The sequence below is a fragment of the Thunnus maccoyii genome, chromosome 10 (assembly GCF_910596095.1).
Source record: "Thunnus maccoyii chromosome 10, fThuMac1.1, whole genome shotgun sequence".
NCBI lineage: Eukaryota > Metazoa > Chordata > Actinopteri > Scombriformes > Scombridae > Thunnus > Thunnus maccoyii.
The window spans coordinates 4705142-4727934 of record NC_056542.1 but is presented as its reverse complement, the minus strand read 5'-3'; the positions used below and the strand labels follow the sequence as shown (position 1 = coordinate 4727934).

At 39.3% G+C, this 22793-nt stretch overlaps 2 protein-coding genes across 5 annotated transcripts; one reads left to right on the top strand and one right to left on the bottom strand.

The window, feature by feature from the left end:
• Positions 1-198: 198 nt before the first annotated feature.
• Positions 199-10927, bottom strand: ensab (endosulfine alpha b). The gene is made up of 3 exons (XM_042423873.1): positions 10667-10927; positions 6696-6818; positions 199-3928 (listed from the first exon to the last, which is right to left on the bottom strand). Exons 1-3 carry the CDS (start codon positions 10721-10723, stop codon positions 3758-3760), a joined length of 351 nt encoding a protein of 116 aa, XP_042279807.1. The 5' UTR covers positions 10724-10927; the 3' UTR covers positions 199-3757.
• A 314-nt stretch (positions 10928-11241) lies between these two features.
• Positions 11242-21497, top strand: hormad1 (HORMA domain containing 1). 4 transcript variants are annotated; one of them, XM_042423869.1, is made up of 16 exons: positions 11242-11356; positions 11605-11667; positions 12862-13006; positions 13226-13289; positions 15093-15129; positions 15251-15271; positions 15392-15418; positions 15538-15605; positions 16224-16372; positions 17067-17224; positions 18054-18146; positions 18773-18842; positions 19165-19217; positions 19813-19896; positions 20544-20597; positions 21113-21497. In XM_042423869.1, the coding sequence occupies exons 2-16, from the start codon at positions 11635-11637 to the stop codon at positions 21206-21208; spliced, it is 1152 nt and encodes a 383-aa protein (XP_042279803.1). In that variant the 5' UTR covers positions 11242-11356; positions 11605-11634; the 3' UTR covers positions 21209-21497. The 4 variants fall into 4 exon arrangements, with proteins under 4 accessions (XP_042279803.1, XP_042279805.1, XP_042279804.1 ...); XM_042423871.1 differs by having other exon boundaries at positions 11244-11356; positions 18054-18122; XM_042423870.1 differs by having other exon boundaries at positions 11244-11356; positions 18773-18833.
• The last annotated feature ends 1296 nt before the right edge of the window (positions 21498-22793 follow it).

The window sequence follows — 22793 nt, the reverse complement described above, 5'->3', positions numbered from 1 at the left end:
TTAAAGCCTTTTACGCTTCAACTTGGGACCTTTTCTCCTTACAACTAGACCAGACACCTGACATCAATGAAAAACAACAGAGAAATCTTATTAATGTAAAAGTTTATTTCAAATACTGACAAAAATCCTCTCACCTACTCCCACAGAACTGAAACATTCTCCTGTACTTTCTGAAATCTTAAAATCATTCCTGTGTTCTCCAGTCATCCTTTTTTTTTTTTTTTTTTTTTTTTTAATCATGTAAACCCTTATTTTTTTTTCTTGGAAGCAAGGGTGCCTCTGATTTCCCTGCAGTTACCTTGGGCCAAGGATGAAATATACTAATAATGAAATAAGAGAACACAAGAAAAAAAAAAAAAAAGAAACATTTACTTGCAAAACAACAAGAAAACAGATAAGGTAAAAGCAGCACAAAAAAAAAAGTACTTCAGAGCACACAGCCTGTCATTTCTTTATACATTCTGGCACGTGTTTATCATAGCTGAACGAGAGACACCCTGTGTACTGGGTTTGAAACATACCCTGCTATTTCCTCTCGTTGAACTGCTCCGTGCAAAGCCAGACGTCAAGTAGCGTTCAAGAACTCCTGTCCACTGTTGTTTCATAAAACATGTTGTAGCTTATACACCCCATATCTTTTTTTTTTTTTTTTTTTAGCAATCTTTACATCTTAAAGCTGGAGACTGTAGGCTTTTAAACTCAACATGAGGCTAAATGGTCTGTTCTTGGCATTCAAAAGTAATATAAAGGCTTCCAGACTTTTCTATTAAACTCTGTCCAGACCCAAAAAGTTGGATTAACAATGCACCTTTACAATTTAAATGGTAGAATTTTAGCATTTGCATTGAAGTTTTACCAGTCTGAAACTGCCACAGGAGCTTAAGGACTCTGAAACGGAGATACTCGGGAAGAAGAAAGTCAGACTGGTAGAATCAGAGGACAGGTGTTCTTTACAGGGTATCATCTCTTAGATTTGTCTTTTGACTGAATCAGCAGCATTTACACATATTTTCATATGATACAGATTTCACATAGCCTCTGCAATACACTAAGATACAGCAGAAGTAGTGTTAAACTCAAAAAGGAGAGAGGAACCATTGAATCAGAAATAGCTCAGGCTATGAAAGAGTGAAAGCAGGTGGGAAACGACACATAAATCCCTTCCTGTTTTAAGTATATTTACAATGGCTGGAACAGCGAAAAAGCAGTGCATTCATACATCACCGTAACAAGCACATACGTACAGGTCAGTTCTCTTTCACCCACTGCAAATTTGACACATTTGAAAGTCTCGATGATGAAAAAAAGAAACAAGTGAGGTTGAGAATGTGATGGTGCATGCACCCTATCACCTAGCCTACGTGGTGGTGGTGGTGGTGGTGGAGTGTGCATTCGTGAAGGTTCCCTGAAGCAGTATTATACAAGGAGGCTGATTCTCAGTGAGTGCTGGCGTCCGGTTTAGACTCATGAACGTGTGGACTGCATGCATTCAAAGTCTGCAGATTTATTGATCACTCATTAACCTCTTTGGGAGGTTGAACCACTTTAACAGGTGGAACTTGACACACGCTCACACTTTGCCCTATTACCATATGTTATAAAATCTCTCCCTGCTTTGCCAAGTGTTGGGAGTGAGCGTATCCTGCAGGCATGCAGTGTCCCACTTTGAGCCCGTGATGACGATCTTGGGAGCTGGATTGACACCTGTGGTTATCAGGTTGCCTGCTGTTTACCCTCTGACACCCCTGAGATCAAAGATCAGTCTGTATAGTGTGTCAGTTTGGGAAGAAAAAAAAAAACAACATTGTTCTACAGGGCACTGGGAGTAGATGTAGGCCTTTACTCCAGTTATGGTTTTAAGGGATGTAAAGCAGTATCATTTTCTTATTTAAATTAGTGTTTCACAATGTGAGTTACCAAAGTGGGCAAAAGTTCAAGGAACCTGCTATGTCTCACTGCGATAAACATTTTGAAAGTGTTAAAACATGGAGAAAACAGTCTCCCAAAAAAAAAAAAGAAAAAAAAAGACAAAATTAACGTCCTTTTTTTAGCTGTAACAAGCAGCTAGAATAAGTCATTCTTTTGGTCGGTCCCAAATGTCTCAAAACAATTTTTACTGCACACGTGCTATTGGGGGGACAAAACTATAAAGGCTATGACGACGGTTACTTTTGTCTCTTCAATATGACTTATGTGATCAGATATAGCAGCCGTGTAATGGCGGTCGTATTACTGTTCGTATCTCCATGACATCCAAACACAGCGTGAGCCAAACTGGATTGGCTGCCTCATCTGATCACAATGTGAGCCAGATGATTACATGGTAATGTCACATTGGAAAGACATATGCATCCGTCTGTCTGAGCCCCGATAGCTGCAGTGTGAATTTAGCTCGATTGGTAAAGCGCTGAATTTCCACGCCAGAAATCCCACGTCGTAAATCCTGGGTGAGCACTACCGTTTCTCTCAGGCATGCTAGCTGGTCTGGTCTTCAAAGCGCTGAGCTTATCAGGAATTACGTGCTTGTTTGAGTATTATTTACAGAAGCGTACACTCTATGCAGGGTGCTTCAATCCCCCCCCCCCCCTACAAATCTTTTAGCTTCATAGTAAACACACGTCTTGATGCAACTCAACAGCAACCGAACTAAGACTGAACACAGATTGGCAGGCTTCCCAGCCTTTAAAAAAAGATAATACGAGGATATACTCAGCTGGCTCTTGCCCTGGGCTGCAAACAGGAGCGTGTGTTCATGGATTGTCAGGACAGCAAAAAGGAAAAGGAAGGAAAATAAATGTGACTGTGGACATTTCAGAGCTTCGTGTGTTTTGTTTTGATACTTCCCTATCACTAAGCAGATGTCCCACTCCCGTTAAAAACAAGTTAATTTTTTTCTTTTGTTACAATCATGCAGCATATTAAGAGAGAACAGGAGCAAAGGGAGTCAAGAATTAAAGCAACATGAGCAGAGAGAGAGAGAAAAAAAAAGTGGCGTTTCAAATTCCTGTTTGGCTGAGCTGCAGCAGACGACGTCAGATTTTTGTCAAAAGGTGACCGAAGGATGAGATGAAAGGAAGCCTCCGATCATTCCCCCTCCCCCCCGATCCCCGATAACGGTGTCAGTGAACACCAGAGAACTCTTAAGTTAGGCGGCAGCCCATCACAGATTTGGTATGCAAGCAAATATTCACATACATCTTCCCGCCGAAAGCCTGCAACCAGCATAGATAGGGAACATAAAGATCAGAAAGAAACTCACTGCGATCATGGTTCCTAACTCCCTTACACACATTATTTTGGTGTCATTCAGGATGCAAAAAAAAAAAAAAACCCAAACATACTATACAGAATACAAAGTGCATTAACTCACCCCATCCAACCCCCTGCCCGATAACACACACCTACTGTGATGCATCTTGGAACACCGAAAAACCAAGACATAAGGGAGGCGGTAGAGCAGAGTGCGCAGAGGGGGCAGAGCTGTGCGTGGTGAGAAGGCAGAAAAGGCAGCGACCGCGTGGGACGCTTCAACCTCCTTCCCTCCCACCCCGCCCCACCCACATACAAGCAAATGTAGTTTTAACTTATACAACTCTGCCCGATATGTTAAAGCCAGTGGTGCCTGGGGGATGAAAAGGGAAGGGAAGGGAAGGGGAGGACATATTGGGGACATGGGTGAGGAGGAGGAGAAGAAGGAAAAGGAGGGACATTTTGCCGGGAGCCCCAGGGAGTGAGGGTGCTTCTGGGATGATGATGGCTAGCCGGCTAGCTTGCTGGTCACCAAGGAGGACTTCCTCTGGGGCAGGTCTTGCGGCGTGGGAATGTGGTCGCCGGTCACCAGGTTCTTGTCAGGCCCCGCCACAGGAAGCTGCTTGTTTTTCATCTTGGCCTTGGCCATGTTGTAGTCGCCCGAGTCGAAGTACTTTTGCTGTGCGAGAAAAGAGAGATAAGAGGCGCTAAAAGCTTTAGAGACGCAACACTTAATGATTTTTATTGAGCAAGAAAACAAGCTGTTCTCATCAAAGACAGCATGGATTTGATATATGAACTCCTAAAACAATACTTAGATGCCTAAATCTACAATGAAAGAGTCATCGATTCCTTCAGTTGTTCAACCTGTCCATACTGGCCCTGCGTGGGACCCTTCCTAATGCAATCCTAATGTAAGAAATGGAGGACAAACAAAATCCTCCTTCTGCCAACGCTAATATGAGGCTGTTGCATGTGTTTTTTTTGCACCGGGTACCACAAACAAATGCACATCTGCAAAATTTCAGCTGACACACAGATCTAGCATGCGCCTCTCAAAACTGACGTAGCTTGTGGTTGCGCAGACTATGTGTGGTTCTTTGTTGATGACTGGTTTTGTTGGTATGTTGTACTAACGTATATATAAAGATGACAAGAGGAGGAATGTACAGAACACCACACATGCAGTAGGATTGCTATTGGGGTTGATTTGGGAATGTTTTAATGGATTAGTAACTGATAAAAAGCTACTGTATTCTAGGTTGGACTTTTATCTAGAGTGCCTACAGCCTGCGGTGTATTTCGCTCTTATATGCGAGTGAAAATTTGTGTGTGAATGTGAAAAATTGTTTGGCTGCACCGGTGGGAGTGACTCTGAATTCTGACATCCTGGAGCCAGATGTATAAATGATCATGCATATGCAATTTCCCCACACATAACCCGGTATTAATAAAAAAAACAGAATGTACGGTAAGAACATGCACACCTCACGCCTTCAGACCAGATGTACACACCTTTTTCCAGAGCCAGCAGCGAGATATATAAATCAGATCTAAATATACTGAAACATTGTTTAGGGTGATAACCGAGTGCAGTGACTGAGTGATTTTTATGTAGTCAACACAGTGATCTACAGACATTATTTCAATGTGTCAGATACACACAAACCCGGAGAGGAGATAGTGTACAGGTATCCACAGGGAACATGCTGCACTCTTTATTCAAATCAAGTCGCTATATATCAAAGTTATACTCTTTTTAGTTTGAAATTCCCTAGAATGTATTTTTCCACAGAACTTTTGGCCCTCTTCTCTAAATTGTAATAGCATTAGGAACACAGCCAGTATAGACAGGAGAATTAAGATAGGTTCACATTTTTTCCAGTCTATCTTTTAACACCAAAAGATGAAAAGGGTTCAATTATTTTACTTGCTTTTTATTGGAATAATAAAAAAAGGCGGAAAAGAAAGCTGCACATTTTTAGGTTTTCTAACTCTGCTTGATATCATCAGTCTGTGATGATGTTCATTCAGGGACTTATCTTATGATGAAGTACAGCAATTTACTGTTTTGGCTTTCCCTCAGCCTGCCTCGGCTACTCCTACTCCTAGTCAGTGATTTCCCAGAATGACTTTCAATAATCTCTAGTGGTGTAAGTTCTCTGTAACATACGCAGTTGTTGTAGGTGGAGAGAGCAATGGTTTTTACAGTTGAGGAAAAGTGAGAGAGGAGAGAGAGAGAGAGAGAACGACGCCTTTGTGTGCTCTGCCCTGTTGTTCAAATTACAAATAAAAAATTTCTCATGGAAGAAGCTGTTGTATTTCACATGCTAAGGAAGCGGATGTATTGTTTTTCTGGTCTACCGAGGTTGAGTCGATATAGAAATTATTTCTCTCTCTGCTTCGATGGATTGTTGAACAGACGACAAAATGGCAGCTTTAGATAGAAGCTCTTGCTGTTTGGTTGTGAGCAACACAAAATGTTAATCAGGAATGTTTAAGACGATTGAAACATTTTATACAGTAAAACACGATTGTAGCCAAACTAGAAACATCTCAATATGACGTCAGTTATCTTCAAGCTTAAGAAAATACAAAATGTTTTACAGAAAATGGGAAAATAAATGTAGGATATGCTACAGGTGGTTGCTTCTCTAGCAGTGCTTTAAGTTCGTCAATCAGATTTTTCAGTGACAACAATGCAATGACCTCAGCACAACAATCAGCTGGTCAAGATACTTGCAAATACTTTTTCAATCTTTTAAAAAAAAAATTTGCACCAAATGCAGAAAGTTATATATGAGCAGCAGGCAGTTCAGAGGTTTGCTAACAAAACATCTCTGACTAGATTTCAATGAGACACAATTATGTCTCCAATAGAGCTGCAATGGTTAGTTGATTAATTGTCAATTGACAGAGGATTCATCTGCAACTATTTTGATAATTGAATAATTGTTTTAGCTATTTTACAAGTAAAAATGACAAAAACTTGCTGGTTCAGGCATCTTAAATATGAGGAATTTTATGCTTTTCTTTGTCATATATGATAGTAAACTGAATATATTTAGTTTTTTGGACAGTTGGATGAATAAATTGAGCAATCTGAACAAGCAAAATGCCCAAAATTTGCTCCACAATATCTGTGTGACTTTTATAAATCTCCATTAAATCCTCCTGTTTCTAGAGCTGCAACAATCAGTCGACTGACAAAATTAGTCGGTAACAATAATCAATCGTGTTGAATAATCACTTTAGTACATTTGTTTTGGGGAAAAATGCCCCAAATTTGCTGGTTTCAGCCTCTGAAATGTGAATATTTGATGCTTTTCTGTGTCATACATGATAATAAACAGAATATCTCTTGATTTTGGACTGTTGATGAGATAAAACAACACGTTTGCAGTCCTAGTCTCCCACCATGTCATGTATGAATCATGGTCACCTACCCCTTTCTGTAGTCTCTTCATTAGGAAGTCTGAGCCTCCAGGCTTCTGGCCCAGGCCGGGGTACTTTGCCTTCAGCTTGGCCTCCTCTGCCTTCACCGGGTTCGCATTCTTCTCCTGGGAGTCCTGTGGAGACAAGAACAGACACACATAAATACTCTTCCTTTGCAGAAAACACTGACTACTCAAAGTCTCAGCTGAAACATCCTCAGGAAAGGAATCTCTTTTAAAGACCTTTAGACCTTTAAGCACAACTGGAACAGCTGGTTATGTGACAGGCGCTCATTTACGGTCACCCTACGATTCCAAAAATGCTGCTGCTTCTACAAAAACATCAAAATTCCTACGGTAAAGTCTATGTAGAGCATGGGGCCGCTTCACTCTTTAAAAACACTCAAACTCTTGAAAACCTTTGCTGTGTAGTGACTAATGGGAACTGAACATGATACTTCATGACAGTATGAGTCACAGCATGAGTTACAGTCTCTAAAAGACTAATTTGTGCAGGACAAAGCTCGGTAAAAGCAGAGGCCTGAAAAGAGAATACAGGAGCTTATATTGATAACTAATAACTGAGATTATTATTATCATATTATGCAAAACAGCTTGTGAGTATTTTTGATTCTAATTAAGTGGCACAACTTCATGTTTGAATCTGTTAAAGCTAAAAGTAGTCGCTAGGGAATAAACTCCGACCTTCAGAAGTCTACAAGTTCTTTTCAATAAATCTATTCTTTCATTATTAAACTATCACTGTAAAGAGATAAAGAACTCCACATTTAAAAACTTAAAGCACAATTTGTGTTTACGAAACCCTGAAAATTCACTTTAAGCGTGACATGAAATGAGAGCATTGTTGATTGTTTCATTACAAGTTCCTACAAGCTGCCTTTTTTCCGTTAATGTGGACATAACAAACCTTGTTTTCTGCTTCCTGTCAGGGTCATGCTTTGGTTGCCATAAATAACAACGTTTACAGTAAATCTCATGATCCCCTGTTGTGAATTCATTCGTTATTATGTGTGTGTGTGTTTTTTTTAAAGAAAAAAATCTGCGAATCATAGTTAAGAAACAATAAATTCACATCACTTTATGGTTCTTACGACATCAGGAGCCAGAGGTGGCAATTTGTGCAGACAAAGCAAGTATTTTATATGTTATTGCCACTGACTAACACTGGCCAAACTGGTCAGACACCAGTCATTCAAGTCCCTGTCAGGTGGATATTAAGGTCAGTAATCTGGGCCACTGGGACACACCTTGTTTGTGTACAAAGTGTGAATCATGCCTGCACATTAACACTGTGTCAGGTAATGGAAAGTGTACAGTTCACACAGGACAATAGATGAACTCCACAGGCCATTTATGCACTCCTCGCACGTATACCTGAAGCAAGCAGAACACACACACTGTAGACCTACTTCCACTATGCAGACAAGATAGGGCACTCAGCCTGCAAAGCTTGCTGGGGCAGGGATAAAATGTGACTCAGGACACAGAAGCCGATGAACAGATTCCCTCAGGAGGAGGAGGGGGCGGGGGGGGACGTGTGGAACCGAGTGTGCTGATTCACTTGGGTCCATGACGAGAAATTTATGAGCTACTATATTCGGCCCCAATGCAGGGAAACTGCAGAATCAAACATCATGTACTTTGTGTGCCCTCTAGAACAGTTTAAGCTGTTATGTGCAGAACTGTAAAATTCCCTTTGGGCATCTTCAAAGTTTGACTTGTTTCTTCTACACGATTAAACAATATAGATACTGTATCTGCTTGTTCTAGTGCCTCGTTGAATCTGTGTCTCACTTAAAGCAGATGGAAGACTCAACTATTTTTCTGCTACTCTAGGGTTAGAACACTAACTTTAACCCTAACTCTAACCCAACCCTAACCCTGCCCCTAACCCACCCTAACCCTAACCCACCCTAGCCCTAATCCACCCTAGCCCTACCCTAACCCTAACCCACCCTAACCCTAATCCACCTTAGCCCTACCCTAATCCACCCTAACCCTGACCCACCCTAACCCTAAACCCAACCATAACCCTAACCCACCCTAACCAACCATAACCCTAACCCACCCTAACCCTAATCCACCTTAGCCCTACCCTAATCCACCCTCACCCTGACCCACCCTAACCCTAAACCCAACCATAACCCTAACCCAACCATAACCCACCCTAACCCTAACTATTCAATAGGACTGTTAAGTCAAATAGAAACTAATATTTAATGCAGCAATTTATAGACAAATCAAAGGTAAAGGAAAAGGGACTTAATTTGTCACACATACAGTTGTACAGTGAAATTTGATCTCTGTATTTAACCCATCCTAAGTATCAGGAGCAGTCATGACACATACAAACTTTACGATGTTGAAAAAAAAAAGGTTACGTGGGTTTGAGTGGTGCTATGATATGGATCAGTGGGTGTGAGATGGCCTGAATGTGTCCCTTATTCTACGCAGCATTTTAGGATGATTTAAGTCATAAAATGCAGTAAGGCTGCAGCTAACGATTAATTTCATTATCGATTAATATGTCGATTATTTTCTCAATTAATCACTTAGTTGTTTGGTCCATAAACATGACAAAATGGTGAAAAATGTTGTTTCCAAGATGACGTCCTCAAATGTTTTGTTTTGTCTACAATCCAAAGATATTTAGTTGACTGCCATATAAGACTAAAGAAACCAGGAAATATTCACATTTGTGAAGCTGGAATCAGAGAAATTGGACTTTTTTTTCCTTAAAAAATGACTCAAAACGATTAATCTATTGTCAAAATAGTTGAAGATTAATTTAATAGTTGGCAACTAATCGATTAATAGTTGCAGCTCTAAAATGCAAAGGACTTTATACAATTAGCATCAACTGCAGCTTTTTTAAAAGTATGTGCACACATCCCAACTTGAGTATAGAAACCAACAGGTTTGTCAACAGATGCCTGAACTTTGTAAATCTCAACCTGTTGTGCAGCCAGTCAGCAACCTGCTTGTAATGGTTGGATAATATAACATTTATTATTCATCGACTATCATTATATTTCGTCTTCAGACACTTGGATATCTAGATTAACTAAACAAAGCTAAAGCAGAGTCAAAATTTCTCCCCAAATTCTCTCTGAAATACTTGAGAATACCTGCAGAAAACAATAGTTTGCCTTTAAGTCACTGCATTCCAGTGTGATGAACGTCAGCTGCACTTTTGTTCATATTTAAAAAGATATTATTTATATTAATATCTAATGACAGTCTTGTGGCTGTTGAGATATATCTTTATATTTCTTATGCTCCTAGCTTTGCTGCTTGTAATGCCATTTAAGCAGTAGAAACAATTCTACAGGCCCTCAAAGTTGACAAAAATAAAGTATGAAGGATGCAGCATTTGATCCCTCCTCATGTCTCTGGCTTTTGTATAATGCATTGTTGAGTGCTGAAGTATGTGCACATCATTGCCGTTGTTATGGCAGTGTGTGAAAATGCGGAAGCACTGTCACACTGCAGTTGTTGTCACTGACAGGACAAGACCAGGAATCTCAGGCTAGATGCCTTTCAGGGCAAAGACAGTGTTTTGTTTTTGCATTGCTGGTGTTTCCAATGATTCAAAGTATATTCAGTGAAGTTATGTCTTTATTTGGAGGCTTTCGGCCCTCGGTAGCACATTTTGAGACCCCTCCGGACAGACCAATGAGGCCTGAGGTGCTGTGGACTCGTCAGCCAATGACACAAGGCAGGGGACAAAACAAAGTGGCAAGGTTCTTTGCAAGGTGGGACAGCTACAATCTAACATTTATCTAACAAATCCAATAGCTTCTTATGGTGTTAAAAGTCTTCAAGTGCTCCTCTCCTGCCTTGCCACACCGCTGAGCATATTGCAAACACTTCACTTGTGCTAACTGATGGTAGCCACCTCCAGCTAGCATGCTCGGTGGTTAAGTTAGCCAACAACATCAAGCCAGCAGTGACAAACCCACCTGCTTTTCGTCCTCGTAGTCCACCTGAGTGTCCGAGTCCAGGTTTTCTGACGACATTGTGTGAGTGTGATGCACGAGCGGGTGCCCCGTTAGCCCGAAAGCTCAGAGAGATGAATGTACGAGGCACCGTCTGATGTACCTGTACTGAATCTAATCCTCCTTTTCTGAACACGACTGCTCCCCAACAAAAATGGCGTAACGAGATGTGACATCACCACTAGAGGGGGAGGTTTCCTACTTGTGATCGACATGTACAGTAACCAATAGCGGAGCAGTAAAGGCCAAAAAAGAGCCAATGGGATGCCAGTAAGGGCGCAGCTCTCCGTGATTGACAGCTCGTTGGCCAATGATTTGACAAAATGGAGACTGGGGGCGATGCGGCGGCCGCACTGCATCAACACAAATCATTTGAATAACATAAACAGGTATATAATCGATGCAACATGCTGGTTTTTAATTTAATACTCATTGTGTTGCGCTGGTGAGTGAACACATCACGTGTACCCAGCCAATCGGGTCGTTAGAGCCATAAAGCATTAAAACAAACTCCCTTCTCTGTGATTGGCTACTTGTTGGTGACGCTGTTGCTGCCTGTCAATCAAACAATTAGCGGGAATAGTCGTTTTACGAGCTTGATTTTTAACTGCTTGTACTGTATATTTTGCTAAAATACAAGTTTATCTCTGCCTTGTAAGTACATTATCATTGTCAACAGGCTAAATTTTCTTAATACGAAGATACAGCTTAATCTCAGTATGGAAGAGACTTTTGGCCGGTGTAACGTATATGTATAAGGATAATTAGCTAATTTAGTAAGCTAGCTAGTTAGTTATAGCTTACGATAATTTGCAATAATGTTAAGGGTATCAAACTAACCTAGTTAAACAAAATCTTACATCTTTAATCCTCTTCATTTCATTTCTCTGTGTCCTTTGCAGCTTTTTACATTGTGTTTTCTCACCAAAGCAATGGCGTGCGTACAACAAGTGAGAACTTCACAGGTAAAATTAATCCAGACACACTTGCTAATGTACATTCACTGTTTTGTGATGCTGAAAACACAGTTGCTATTTTTTTGTTAAATGCAAGTTTCCTCCCTCTTCATAACAGTACAGTACATTTAATCATGTATTGTACTTAAGTTCAATTTTGAGATAACGTTACTTAACTTGGTTATATAACTTGCAGTATTTCAATTTATTTTTTTAGATGCAAATCATATGATCATATTCTTAAACATGATGCATTTTTAAATATGATGCTACAAAGTAGTAAAAACATCACTCCACACTGATGAACTACAACATTAAATCACCACTTAGACATTAATTAATCAGTTATTATAATCTAATAATAAAACTCTCTGAAAAAGGGCTATTATGAGTACTTTTACTTTTGATATTTTAGGTATATTTCACCTCATTACTTCTAATTGAAATCAGTTTTGAATGCAGGACTTTCACTTGTAACATGGGGCTTTTACATTGTGGTAGGACCTGAGTACTTCTTCCATCTCTGGTTCATAAAAAGTTAATATGTTAAGCTATTTACAAGGGCTGCAACTAACGATTATTTTCATTATTGATTAATCTGCAGATTATTTTCTCAATCAATTGTTTTGTCTATAAACTGTCTGAAAATAATTAAAAATACCCATTGTAATTTCTTAGAGCCCAATCTGATGTCTTTAAATGTTTTTGTCAGATCAACCCAAAGATATTCAATTTTTTATCATGTATGACACTTAAAAGGTTCAAATTCTCACATTTGAGAAGCCACAACAAGCAAATTTTGATCATTTTTCCTAAAAACATGACTAAAACCATTATTGGATTATCAAAATAGTTGCCAATTAATTTTCTGCTGATTGATTAATCAATTACTTGTTGCAGCTCTACTCTTTACCAAGGTATGACAAGGTAGTAATTTTATCGCTGTACACTTTCAAATCAGTGGTGGTGTACTACTCCTACATTTCCATGCCCTTATGTCATTATTAATGGTTATATGTTTTTATGTTTATGTGTTTTATTTATGACTTCAAAGATTACAAGTTGTAAAAAATTAGCACTCAGATACAAAATGTTGTAGCCTCACTTGTTTAAATGCAGCTGTTGACTATCTGGTGTTTGTGTTAACTGTAGTGAGTGAGTGTTCAGCACTCTGTCTGTGATTAATTTGTCTCACACATGCAGGATACTCAGCTGTTGCCGAATCAGGTTCTCACAGAGCAGCAGTCCTTGGTTGTTATAAAGAAGCTTCTGGCCATCGCGGTCTCTGGCATCACGTACCTCAGGGGTCTTTTTCCTGAGAAAGCTTACGGGAACAAATATGTTGAAGGTCAGATCACATATTGGCTGCTAGATCCTAAATTTGAAAAGTCACTTCCACTATTTTACCAGCCAGAAATTGGTATTGACAACCAAAAGTCTGGCACAGTAGTGAGCCAACAGTTTACCTACATTTGTTAAACTCAGCTTTCCATGAGCTATCAAGATCAATTTGCCATTTGGACATATATACTAAGGACATTCTTACCCTCCTTTTGTCTTGCCACAGATCAGAAAGTGATGATCCTTAGAGAGGAGCACAGTTGTCCTGGTGCCAGTCAGATTGTTCAGTGGTAAAAAGCTACAACTTTGCACTTGCAGACTAGAGCCAATGATCAGGTTTATAGGAAAACAGCAAGTTGAATGATCTTTTTTTTGACATATTTGTACAATACTTCTGTTCAAACAAGATTTTAATGTGAAGCGTAACATAGGTTGGGCTGGAAGACAATGACAGAATCAAATATTACAATGTTTTTGACCAAATAACTTAATGTCAATAGACTGTTTTCCAGTGTAATATGTGGCTGGGTGATTGCTGCTTCCAGAAGATATTTACACACAAGGGGCCTCATTCACAAATATGTGTGTAGAAATGTTCTTACTTTGTACACAAAATAAGCGCGCATGCGAAATTACTGTTGGATTTGTAACACGTGCGCACTGACCAATTATGTTCTTAGGACTGTGCGTATGTAAGTGATTCAGAATCACTCTAAATTGACAGGTGTGTGCCCGCTATCGGTAATTAGCATACTACCACGCCCCCCATTTCTCCATATAAGGAAAGCTCTGTTGGAGCGGTGCAGCAGTGGAGAGAGCTGTCACATATTGCAAAGAGGGCCATGATAGAAAAAATGTAGAAGAACTTTACTGCAAACAATAGTAGAAAAGGCAGATTTGGCTGGTAAACATGTCATTAGCACAACCGTTTGGAGCCTGATTGTGAATCCTGTGTACAGCCTGCATACCTGTTGCACCATTACTAAGCAGTACATCCGTAACAAAACAAAAAGATGGTAAATGTGTAGATGTCCGGCTGTGAGGACACTGAACAGGCTGCTGGTTAACCAGCTGCATATATCACAGCCTGGTCTGATGGGGGAAATGAATCGCTGTCACATTCCAACATGGAAATTTCCATATATAAGCTATTTTCATCCAAGTGTGAACAGGACAATCTTAATATATTAATAATTTCATTACATGTATGATGATGATTTATGGATTACAACGTCTTAGCTATTAATTTTATAATTGGTAAATAAATTGTGTATTATTAGCAATTTCACACTTTTTAATGTTGTATATTTAGGCCCAATCATTTTAAATATCAATTATTTAATATCAGTTAAATAATTGTGGTTCTACTATACTGTTTATTGACTATATCGTTTCTTAAGACCGTTGTTTGCACAGTAAGAACAGATTCAGGTACGAACATGTTGATGAATCTCAGATTTGTGCTTAAAACCTTCGTACGCACAGTTTAAGCACAGATTTGTGTGTAAGTACTGTTTGTGAATGAGGCCCAATGGAACCATGACCAAACATTTACAATACAAAGAAGAAGAAAAAACTAAACTCATAACTGTAAAAATGGAGCAGTTCAGACCTTGAAAAGTCAAATGTAAGCTGTATAATGATATTACACTCAGCAGTGTCTAGTTTTAAATGATGAGAGGAACAGAGGGGAGATCTCTGATGATCAAAAGTAAAATTCAAGTAAATTCAAATGTTTTTTTTTACAGTTAAATTCGTTTATATTATCATCTTGACAATTTTTATGATTGTGACTTCAATCCAAAAGAGTTTCCTCAAAACTATTTCTGTTTATTCCATTTTTACTTCATTCTTTTATATCTCAGAAGTGTATTATCTTGAGTTTTATGTCTCCAGCCACAGTCTTCAGTACATCATATTGTATCACACTTGCACACAAACAGAAGCAGACTTAAATGCCAGAACACTTGGCTTCACTTGGTTTTGATGATGAGTCACTGCTCACTCACCCTGTTAATCCTTATATGTGGAAGAATTGGAAAGTATGTTCACTTGTAATTAGATGTGTGTGTGTTTTTTTTGAACTCTTAAAGGATGCAGGGATGCTTTGAGGCCATCCAGAAGAAATATGTAAGTCATATTCAACCCTTTCCATCTGTCAGAAGACTTGTTGTATGTTTGATTCAGTCCTGTTTCATGTTTTTCTTATGACTCATAGTAACTAATGTGGGTTTTTTTTTCCTCCCATCAGCTGCGGACAGTTATCATGTCTGTGAGTATTTGTTACCATTCGACTTCTTATGTTTGGTCTTTTTGAATGTTGATTTTGATAAAAAACATAAACATAATAAGCCTAAAGAAATTCAGAAATGTTCATTTTGCCCTTCTCTAGATCTACACCGACCCAGAGAATCCTCAGGTAACATGCAGCTCTATCTCTTCTGTTTTTAATGATGTTCCTATCGTACAGATAACAAGCAGTTCATATCATTTTTATGTGTGTATCATATAGAGCACCTGTCTTGTCTTATCTCTCAGACAGTGACTGAGTTCTACCAGTTTAGGATCCTGTACACTTCATCTGGAGCACAGATGGACTTTGAAAGGTGACTTTAAAAGTTAGAATAAGTTAACTGACAAAGCGGGTCATGACACTGAATATCAGTGCAGGAAACAAAGAGATAAGGAAACTTACACAAGCATGAATCACCTCTAGGTCGGTTTTACACTTAAACCTACCAGGGAGCAACTTGACTTTCCATCTTAATGTGACTCAGTCAGTGCAGTTAACCCCTTGAAGCCTTTGAATTCTGACGTGTAGCTTGAATTTACTTTTTATTCCTTAGTATAAGAGATTATATGGAACAATTTTTATAAACTCACCTTGTTTTTGAACTAAAACGTAATTGAAGCTACATCAGAGAAGATAGGAGGGAAACACTGAAAGATAAGATGCTATTTTTAATTTTAATAAAGTTATATTTGGAATCATACTTTGCCATGAAACATATGTTTGAATGATGGAAACTGCTACAACAGGATTTAACAGGTGGAGTCAGAGTAGTTTCAGTCTGAGCAGCTGTAATGTGCGACTTCACCACAGAACTCAACAATAACTTCAGTTGTATTTCACCAGTCAGTGTAATGGTTTTCCTGGCAAAGAGAATGAAACTGAAGGAACATTTCTGCAGCGCCGGGTTGACTGGGTTTCATTTCTTCGTCAGCAACAACGACGAGGTGTCAACAATGTCGTGTGGCAACACTAAGAAGGCCAGCATCCTGTTGGTGAGGAAGCTCTACACGCTGATGCAGAACCTGGGTCCTCTGCCTGACAGTGTCTGCCTCAACATGAAACTGGCTTACTATGACGACGGTAACACACACACCAACACACACACAAGCACACACAAGCACACCATAGTTATCATCTGGGCAAATCAGTTTCACAATGAGAATTTGTAACTGCGTCCCTCTATTTGATGCAAACATGCTTACAAGTTTAGAATATTTGGAAATAAGTGTTCTTATATTTTTAATATTTGCACAATGTGCATAGGTAAAACAGCAAATAAACCTTTTTTTTCATTTTATATCATATTGTAGTGCTTTGTTTAGGTGTTTACTCTCTTAAAATATTTTCCCTGTACATTTCTTAAAAATGGCCACAGTCTATAAGCTTATTTGTAATCTTTTCACATATTTAGATTTACACAGATTATTTATATGCATCATTATAAGACGGCTCTCGATGCCTGTTTATCACAAAGATCCAGAAATGCCACCAGGCTGAATTCCAGGTAGCTGTGAAGTTATCTGTTAACGGTATTTGAAATGTTTTGCCTTAGAGGCAAATAACTCTGCATACACAGCATATGCACAGCGTGTTTTTAACCCGTGGCAACAATATTAGGAGTTATATAAAATTTGCTTTTATTGATGTAAAAATATTAAACTTGTGCCTCCTTTTAACCCTTTCTTTGTCAAAAAAAAGGCACCACATTGAACATACTGTCTTATTTTATGAGTCGCCGTCTCATTGTTTGTTTCTCCGTCCGTCTGCCCTCCAGTCACTCCTCAGGACTACCAGCCGCCAGGCTTCAAGGAGACTGACGGCGACAGTTTGAAGTTTGAGAAGGAGCCTGTCAAACTCACCATGGGCGAGGTGGTCACCCCCTTCCACACCGTGAAGCTGGACATGGCCACAGAGAGATCGAGACTGGAGCAGGTGAAGGAAGGAAAGAGTGAGAGAGACGGAGAGGACGTGTTAAACCTGACTTGAAGTAGGCTGTTAGGCTGCATTCACACCAGTCGTCCCGTTCATTTGAATGGGGGTAGCGCGGCGCCACACCGGACTGCGGCCGGAAAGTTGAGCCAGAGTCAACTTTTGGAGAAACCCGACGTCACTGCGGCTGAAGGCTGCGGTGGCCAATCACAGCGGGAGATCAGACTGAGAGTTGTAAACTCTGTCGTGAGGGAGGACAAAGACGTTACCAGGACGAGGGGGGAGGACATTTCTCTTCGCTTGATAACGTTAGTAAAGTTAGACTTTGCTGTCGGCTTCCCGACTCATTTTTAAAAAAAGACGAGAGAAAAAGAGAGAGAGAGAGAGAGAGAGCGGCTGTGGTCGAGCGAGCCACAGAGTGAATGAAGAGAGGGAGCGCTGGTAGCGAGAAAGCCGGCGAATCAGATCAATAAAACATTATTTTCTGATTGTTTCACAGCGGTTAGATTCTAGAGCACAAATAAACACGCCCACAAACCCCACACACCTCCGCTCGACCCTGCGGCTGAACATCACACCGCCTGATTTGGTGTGAATGCAGCTTTAGGCATCATAAAATCCTTTATATGCACCCGAATACCTACATAGTATAGCTTAACTTCTACCTCTTAATATTCCCCTTCTTGGAGGTGTTGCTGTATTGTAATTGTATCAACTGTCTTTAAGGGACAGTCTTTTGGCCTTCGTCTCCTGATCCACAAGGTTCACCGCAGTCAGCACTTTCGGGAGCTGATTTTGATCGACAGTTATGGATGTCGCTTAATGTGTGCAGGTGGAGGAGAGCGTTCATGAGACGGAGAAGTGGGTTCTGAAAATGGTGGAGGAGGACGTTCTGTCTCAGGTCGGCACACAAACAACTCACAAAGTAATCGTTCATTTCACTCCATCAACACTTCTCTGAGTTAAAAGTAAAGCATGTCATCAATTTAGGTGAAGTAATCATGAATGAGACTAAAAAATATCAATAAAAGGTTAGAGAATTGAAGATATTATGCTTCCTAATTGACAAGTACGAGGATATTGTTTTGTACATTTATCCAATTTTATTTTTTTTGCTTTTAGGAAATAACGTGGTGTAAAAATGTCATAAAAGTAGTATTTTTAAACACAACAAAACTTTGAATACAGTCAGGTTTATATAGTCCAGTTACAGGCGTATCTGTGTTTATTATTACAAAGTGATAAATGAATAACAGTGAAGACATTGTTTATCTTTATCCAGACACAGATGAGCTTTAACACACAGTGTCTGTTTGTACATTTTGACATGACCTCCACAACTATTACACGTTTCACAAGTTTGAACGTGTTCAAAGCCTCCGTGATCGACACATGAATTGGGAAACGTTAAAATGTCGCAAACGCAAATAAGGCTCCAGGTCACAGGATGTGTGAGTCACCGTCTGTGATCGACAGCAGTCTGTTGTCATGGTCAGCGTGTTGACACTGTGCGATCACTGTGTTCAGATAACATTTTTTTAAACCTTTTAGAGTCACGTGATTGAAGATGTGGAGAAACCCGACAAGGAGAACACAGACTTGGGCAACACTGGTAATTCAGGTTAAAAAAGGGTTCAGTTCAGTGGTGTAGTTTGTTTACTATAATGTTGACATAATGTATAAAATAATTGCATGTGTTAAGGTGATGACATCACTACAAGCTTGTAGCTGTGTTATCTTATAGTCAACTGTATATAAGGTATCATCATGTTAAATTAAATTTTGAAGTTGATTTTGTTAAAACATGGCTCTGAACTGCACTGTTATACTTATAAATCAGATTATCAGACTAAATGATATCAAAACAGTCCAGACTTGAGGAAGAATTAGCACTTTGTGAACTTAATGGAGAATTTTTCTTTCTTTTTTTTTATGAATTGAAGAGATCCAGATGAGCTGTCATGAGAGGATCGAGAGTTGTGAGGAAGTCACAGAGGTAAGTGTGACGTTAACTACAATGACCTCAACACGTCGTGAGCATGTGACGTGAAATAATCTGAAGCTGCAGAAGGTAAGATTTATACATTAAAATACACTCATAGATTCATTCTTGTGAAGTGGAAGTTGGTGGTGAGGAATCAAAACATAAAGGCTTAATAAAAGCTTTTCATAATCAACAGCAAGCAGTAAATGCACCTTGTGGAAAAAAAAGCTGTGGAAGACAGAAAAACAGAATAATTGTTTTTGTTAAGAAGTTGAAGCTGAAGGCTAGTTTTTGTCCACCATTTTTCATCCAGGCATTCTCGGGATCGCTTCTTTTCAAGCGAATCTTTTAGAAGAAAGTTTTTAAAGTGAAATTGATTGTAGTCTGTGTTTCTCACAACTGGTTGAATTTATCAAATACCAAAAAAAAAAAAAAAATCAGATTTAAACAAACATCTTTTAACACAAAGAATTCAGAAAATGTCAACAGATTCTCAGCAGTACAAGAAGGCGGGATGACGAGTAGTCTCTGTGTAAACATGAAACAAAAGGGCCACTTAGGCTGCACTTATGGTCGGCGGCGTTACGGACCATCTGTCCCCTCTCAGATGGACACTCTGGTGAAGAGGACCTCTGACATGGAGGTCGGTTTGAAGAGGACCAGGAGTGGACGGATCATCAAATCCACTACGGTTAGTCCAGCCACTTTAAAACTCAACAGCAAACCCGTCGTCTCCTTTACACCGTTACAGCTAGACGACCTGAACGACCCTTCAGTCTGAGAAAAAAAAACCACACGCTTCAGTGTGGCGCTGATCTCAGGTTACAGTTTATGTGAAAGTTTAGAAATTATACCCATAATGCTCCTTTGAGTTTGCAGTTTTAAGACCTAAACGTAAGAAGAGTTGCACGTTTCATCGCGCCAGTATTTATTTTATTAATGGGGTAAATGGTCATAATTTAATGTGAGCTCACTCAGGTTATTTTAACGTATTTATCATGTTTGTATGCATTGACTTACAACTGGGATATTTGAGTATTGTGTACGTAAAGAAAGCCACTGTGTTGTGCTTTTTGTTGTAGAAAACGGTGACACAGTTAAGTAGATTTTTAGAAATAAATGATTCATTAAATATCTAAATTATAATCATGATAATGTTAAGAAACTCATTAGCAAAGAAATAAATAAAGTGAAGCTCAGTGATAACTCTTTTGAGAATGTCTTATGTATGTTTTTGTGTGTGTGTGTGTGTGTGTGTGTGTGTGTGTGTGTGTGTGTGTGTGTGTGTGTGTGTGTGTGTGTGTGTGTGTGTGTGTGTGTGTGTGTGTGGGCGGAAAGGAGACAAACCTGACTGTGAACAACAAGAAGGCGACAGCTATGAAGGACAAAATGGTGAGAAACTCGTATGGCAGCATTAGTGAACTCTGATCTCCTCGTCTCTGTTTTAGCAGAATGTCAAGCAGCTGGTGAACAATAAAGCACCCGTCACTCTACATATAATGTTAGAGCTACAGTATGTGCCTGCTACCTCAGATCGTTTCATTAAATATACGGTATTTATATGTATATATATATACCAAGACTGGAAAGTGCGTAAATAATTTTGAGGCTCTAAACAATTTCCAGTTCATGAATGATTTTCTTCAGGTGTAAAAATGTTTATAATGAACTCAATTTGGAAAAAATGAACATTTTTATCTGTTACGTCAGCGTTTTTGGCATGTCTACAGCAGATTTCAGATGAATTTTGAAGTGGAAAACGCAGAGGAACCTTTTGTTGTTTCACACATGAGTCAGCATTCATCATTTTGGTTTCAGAGTGGGATGTTACCTGTTAGTAGACGCGTAAAAAATACAGGGCTTGGCTTGACTCGACTTGACTGCGTGTGTCTTCTTGCTGTTTTAAGGTTTCTCAGTATGAAATCCCCAACAGCCAGGAAACGCCGTCCACCTCCGCGTCAAGGAAGAAACGCAAATTCAGCGAGCCCAAAGAGCGCTACTGACCTTACACCCCACCGCTAACAAGGCAGCATTTGCTGAACTGATGCTTTTTTTTTAAATTTTCAACTTTGCGTACAAGTTACATCGTTCTGAAGGGAATCCCCCAAAATGTTTTGTAAAATACATTTAAATAAATGTGTCACTACAGTTGAACGGTCTGCATCTCTGAAGTTGGAATGCTACTTAATAAAACAGTGTTTAAGTTGTCTTTACTGGTTATGTTTGTTTTGCTGTTGTCATTCTCAGTTACTTGAATAAAATGCATCTATCAACAGAAGGTGTCACAGTTTACATGACTCTTGGTTATTAAGTCAAGTCAGATGTATTTCTGATGTGCTCTATCAAAATCTTTTAAGGAGCAACAAACCATACAAGTCAGTTATTATATTTTCTTTATGCAGAGCTGCTCCCAACATGATGATGACTTTTATATCAGAAATAATGTGGAATAATAAAGTAATGAAATTATTATTTAATGCACAGATAAAAGAACATGTCCACAGTTCTGCTTGAGTGGAGAAGCTCTTAAATTATGCAGAGAGAAAAATATCTTGGCAATGATTTTACAGATGATCTACTGGATCCAAATTTCAAAAAGGTGGAGAAGGTATCTGTTTGGGTCTTGCTGTATGGTCTTATATAGTATTGTTGTAGGTATTAAAACAGCAGTATGTAGACTTACAGTCACTTACAATGATGCCATGAGGATGTAATAGTGTGTGCAGGGGTTTAATGTGAGTCATACTTTTATTAGCTGTAAGCAGGCAGTGATAAATAACCTTGTATAACTGTGCTGTATGAGCTGAAGAGAAGCTAGAGAACAACATAATTGAAGCTTTGGTTAATTCTACCAAAAACTGTTACAGTTACTCACACTTACTTATTTCTTAGTCTTTACATGCACTAATTTTATAGTGATATTTATCTACAGCATTTATACATTGGTGTGTTGTGTACAGTTTGTGTGTGATTTAGATTTTCTATTTTTTATATGGCCTTGTGGTCTGGAATAGAGTGTATTGATAAGTGCACAGCTCTGGAGGTTTTACAGTCATAACACTTGACACCTGCTTCCCTCAAGACGCCGTCAGACACCTGCGCTTGTTTTTTTGGGTTTTTTTGGTTTGAAAAAAGGAAATGCAAGTCGTCTGCTACAGTTTAAAGATTTAACAGTTTCAGCTTCCTGCCTGTCAAAAACCTCCTGCCTTGGAGAAAGAAAAAAAACAAAAAAAAAAACAACTTCACCTGCGTCTTGAAAAACAACTCTCCATCTTTGAATAGACCCCCAAATGCCACCATTTGCATGTGAGGTGCCTTAAATGAAGCTGTTAAGTGAAAGTGGATTATATCTGTACACAGTGACCTTTGGGCCCAGATAAGGGCCCATCAGCAGCCTCCCGCCCGGCAAGCTGTGTGTTTTTAATCTCCTATTGTTTTTCCCAGAGAGAGGGACATTTGCTGATAGACTGCCTTAACCCACTGCAGATCAATACTGCAGGAAGCCTTTGTGATGCATATCCAAGCAGCCCCTCCTCTCTGTGTCTGGAGCAGGCCAGAGCAGGGTTGGGTGGGTGGGTGAGGGGGGGG

Coding starts and splice junctions, on each gene's coding strand:
- ensab (XM_042423873.1), bottom strand. CDS start 10,723: ATGTCGTCAGAAAACCTGGACTCGGACACTCAGGTGGACTACGAGGAC. Junction 6,819..10,666: donor ACTACGAGGACGAAAAGCAG/GTGGGTTTGTCA, acceptor TTGTCTCCACAG/GACTCCCAGGAGAAGAATGC. Junction 3,929..6,695: donor TGAAGAGACTACAGAAAGGG/GTAGGTGACCAT, acceptor TTTCTCGCACAG/CAAAAGTACTTCGACTCGGG.
- hormad1 (XM_042423869.1), top strand. CDS start 11,635: ATGGCGTGCGTACAACAAGTGAGAACTTCACAG. Junction 15,130..15,250: donor AGGCCATCCAGAAGAAATAT/GTAAGTCATATT, acceptor TCCTCCCATCAG/CTGCGGACAGTTATCATGTC. Junction 18,843..19,164: donor GGGCAACACTGGTAATTCAG/GTTAAAAAAGGG, acceptor TATGAATTGAAG/AGATCCAGATGAGCTGTCAT.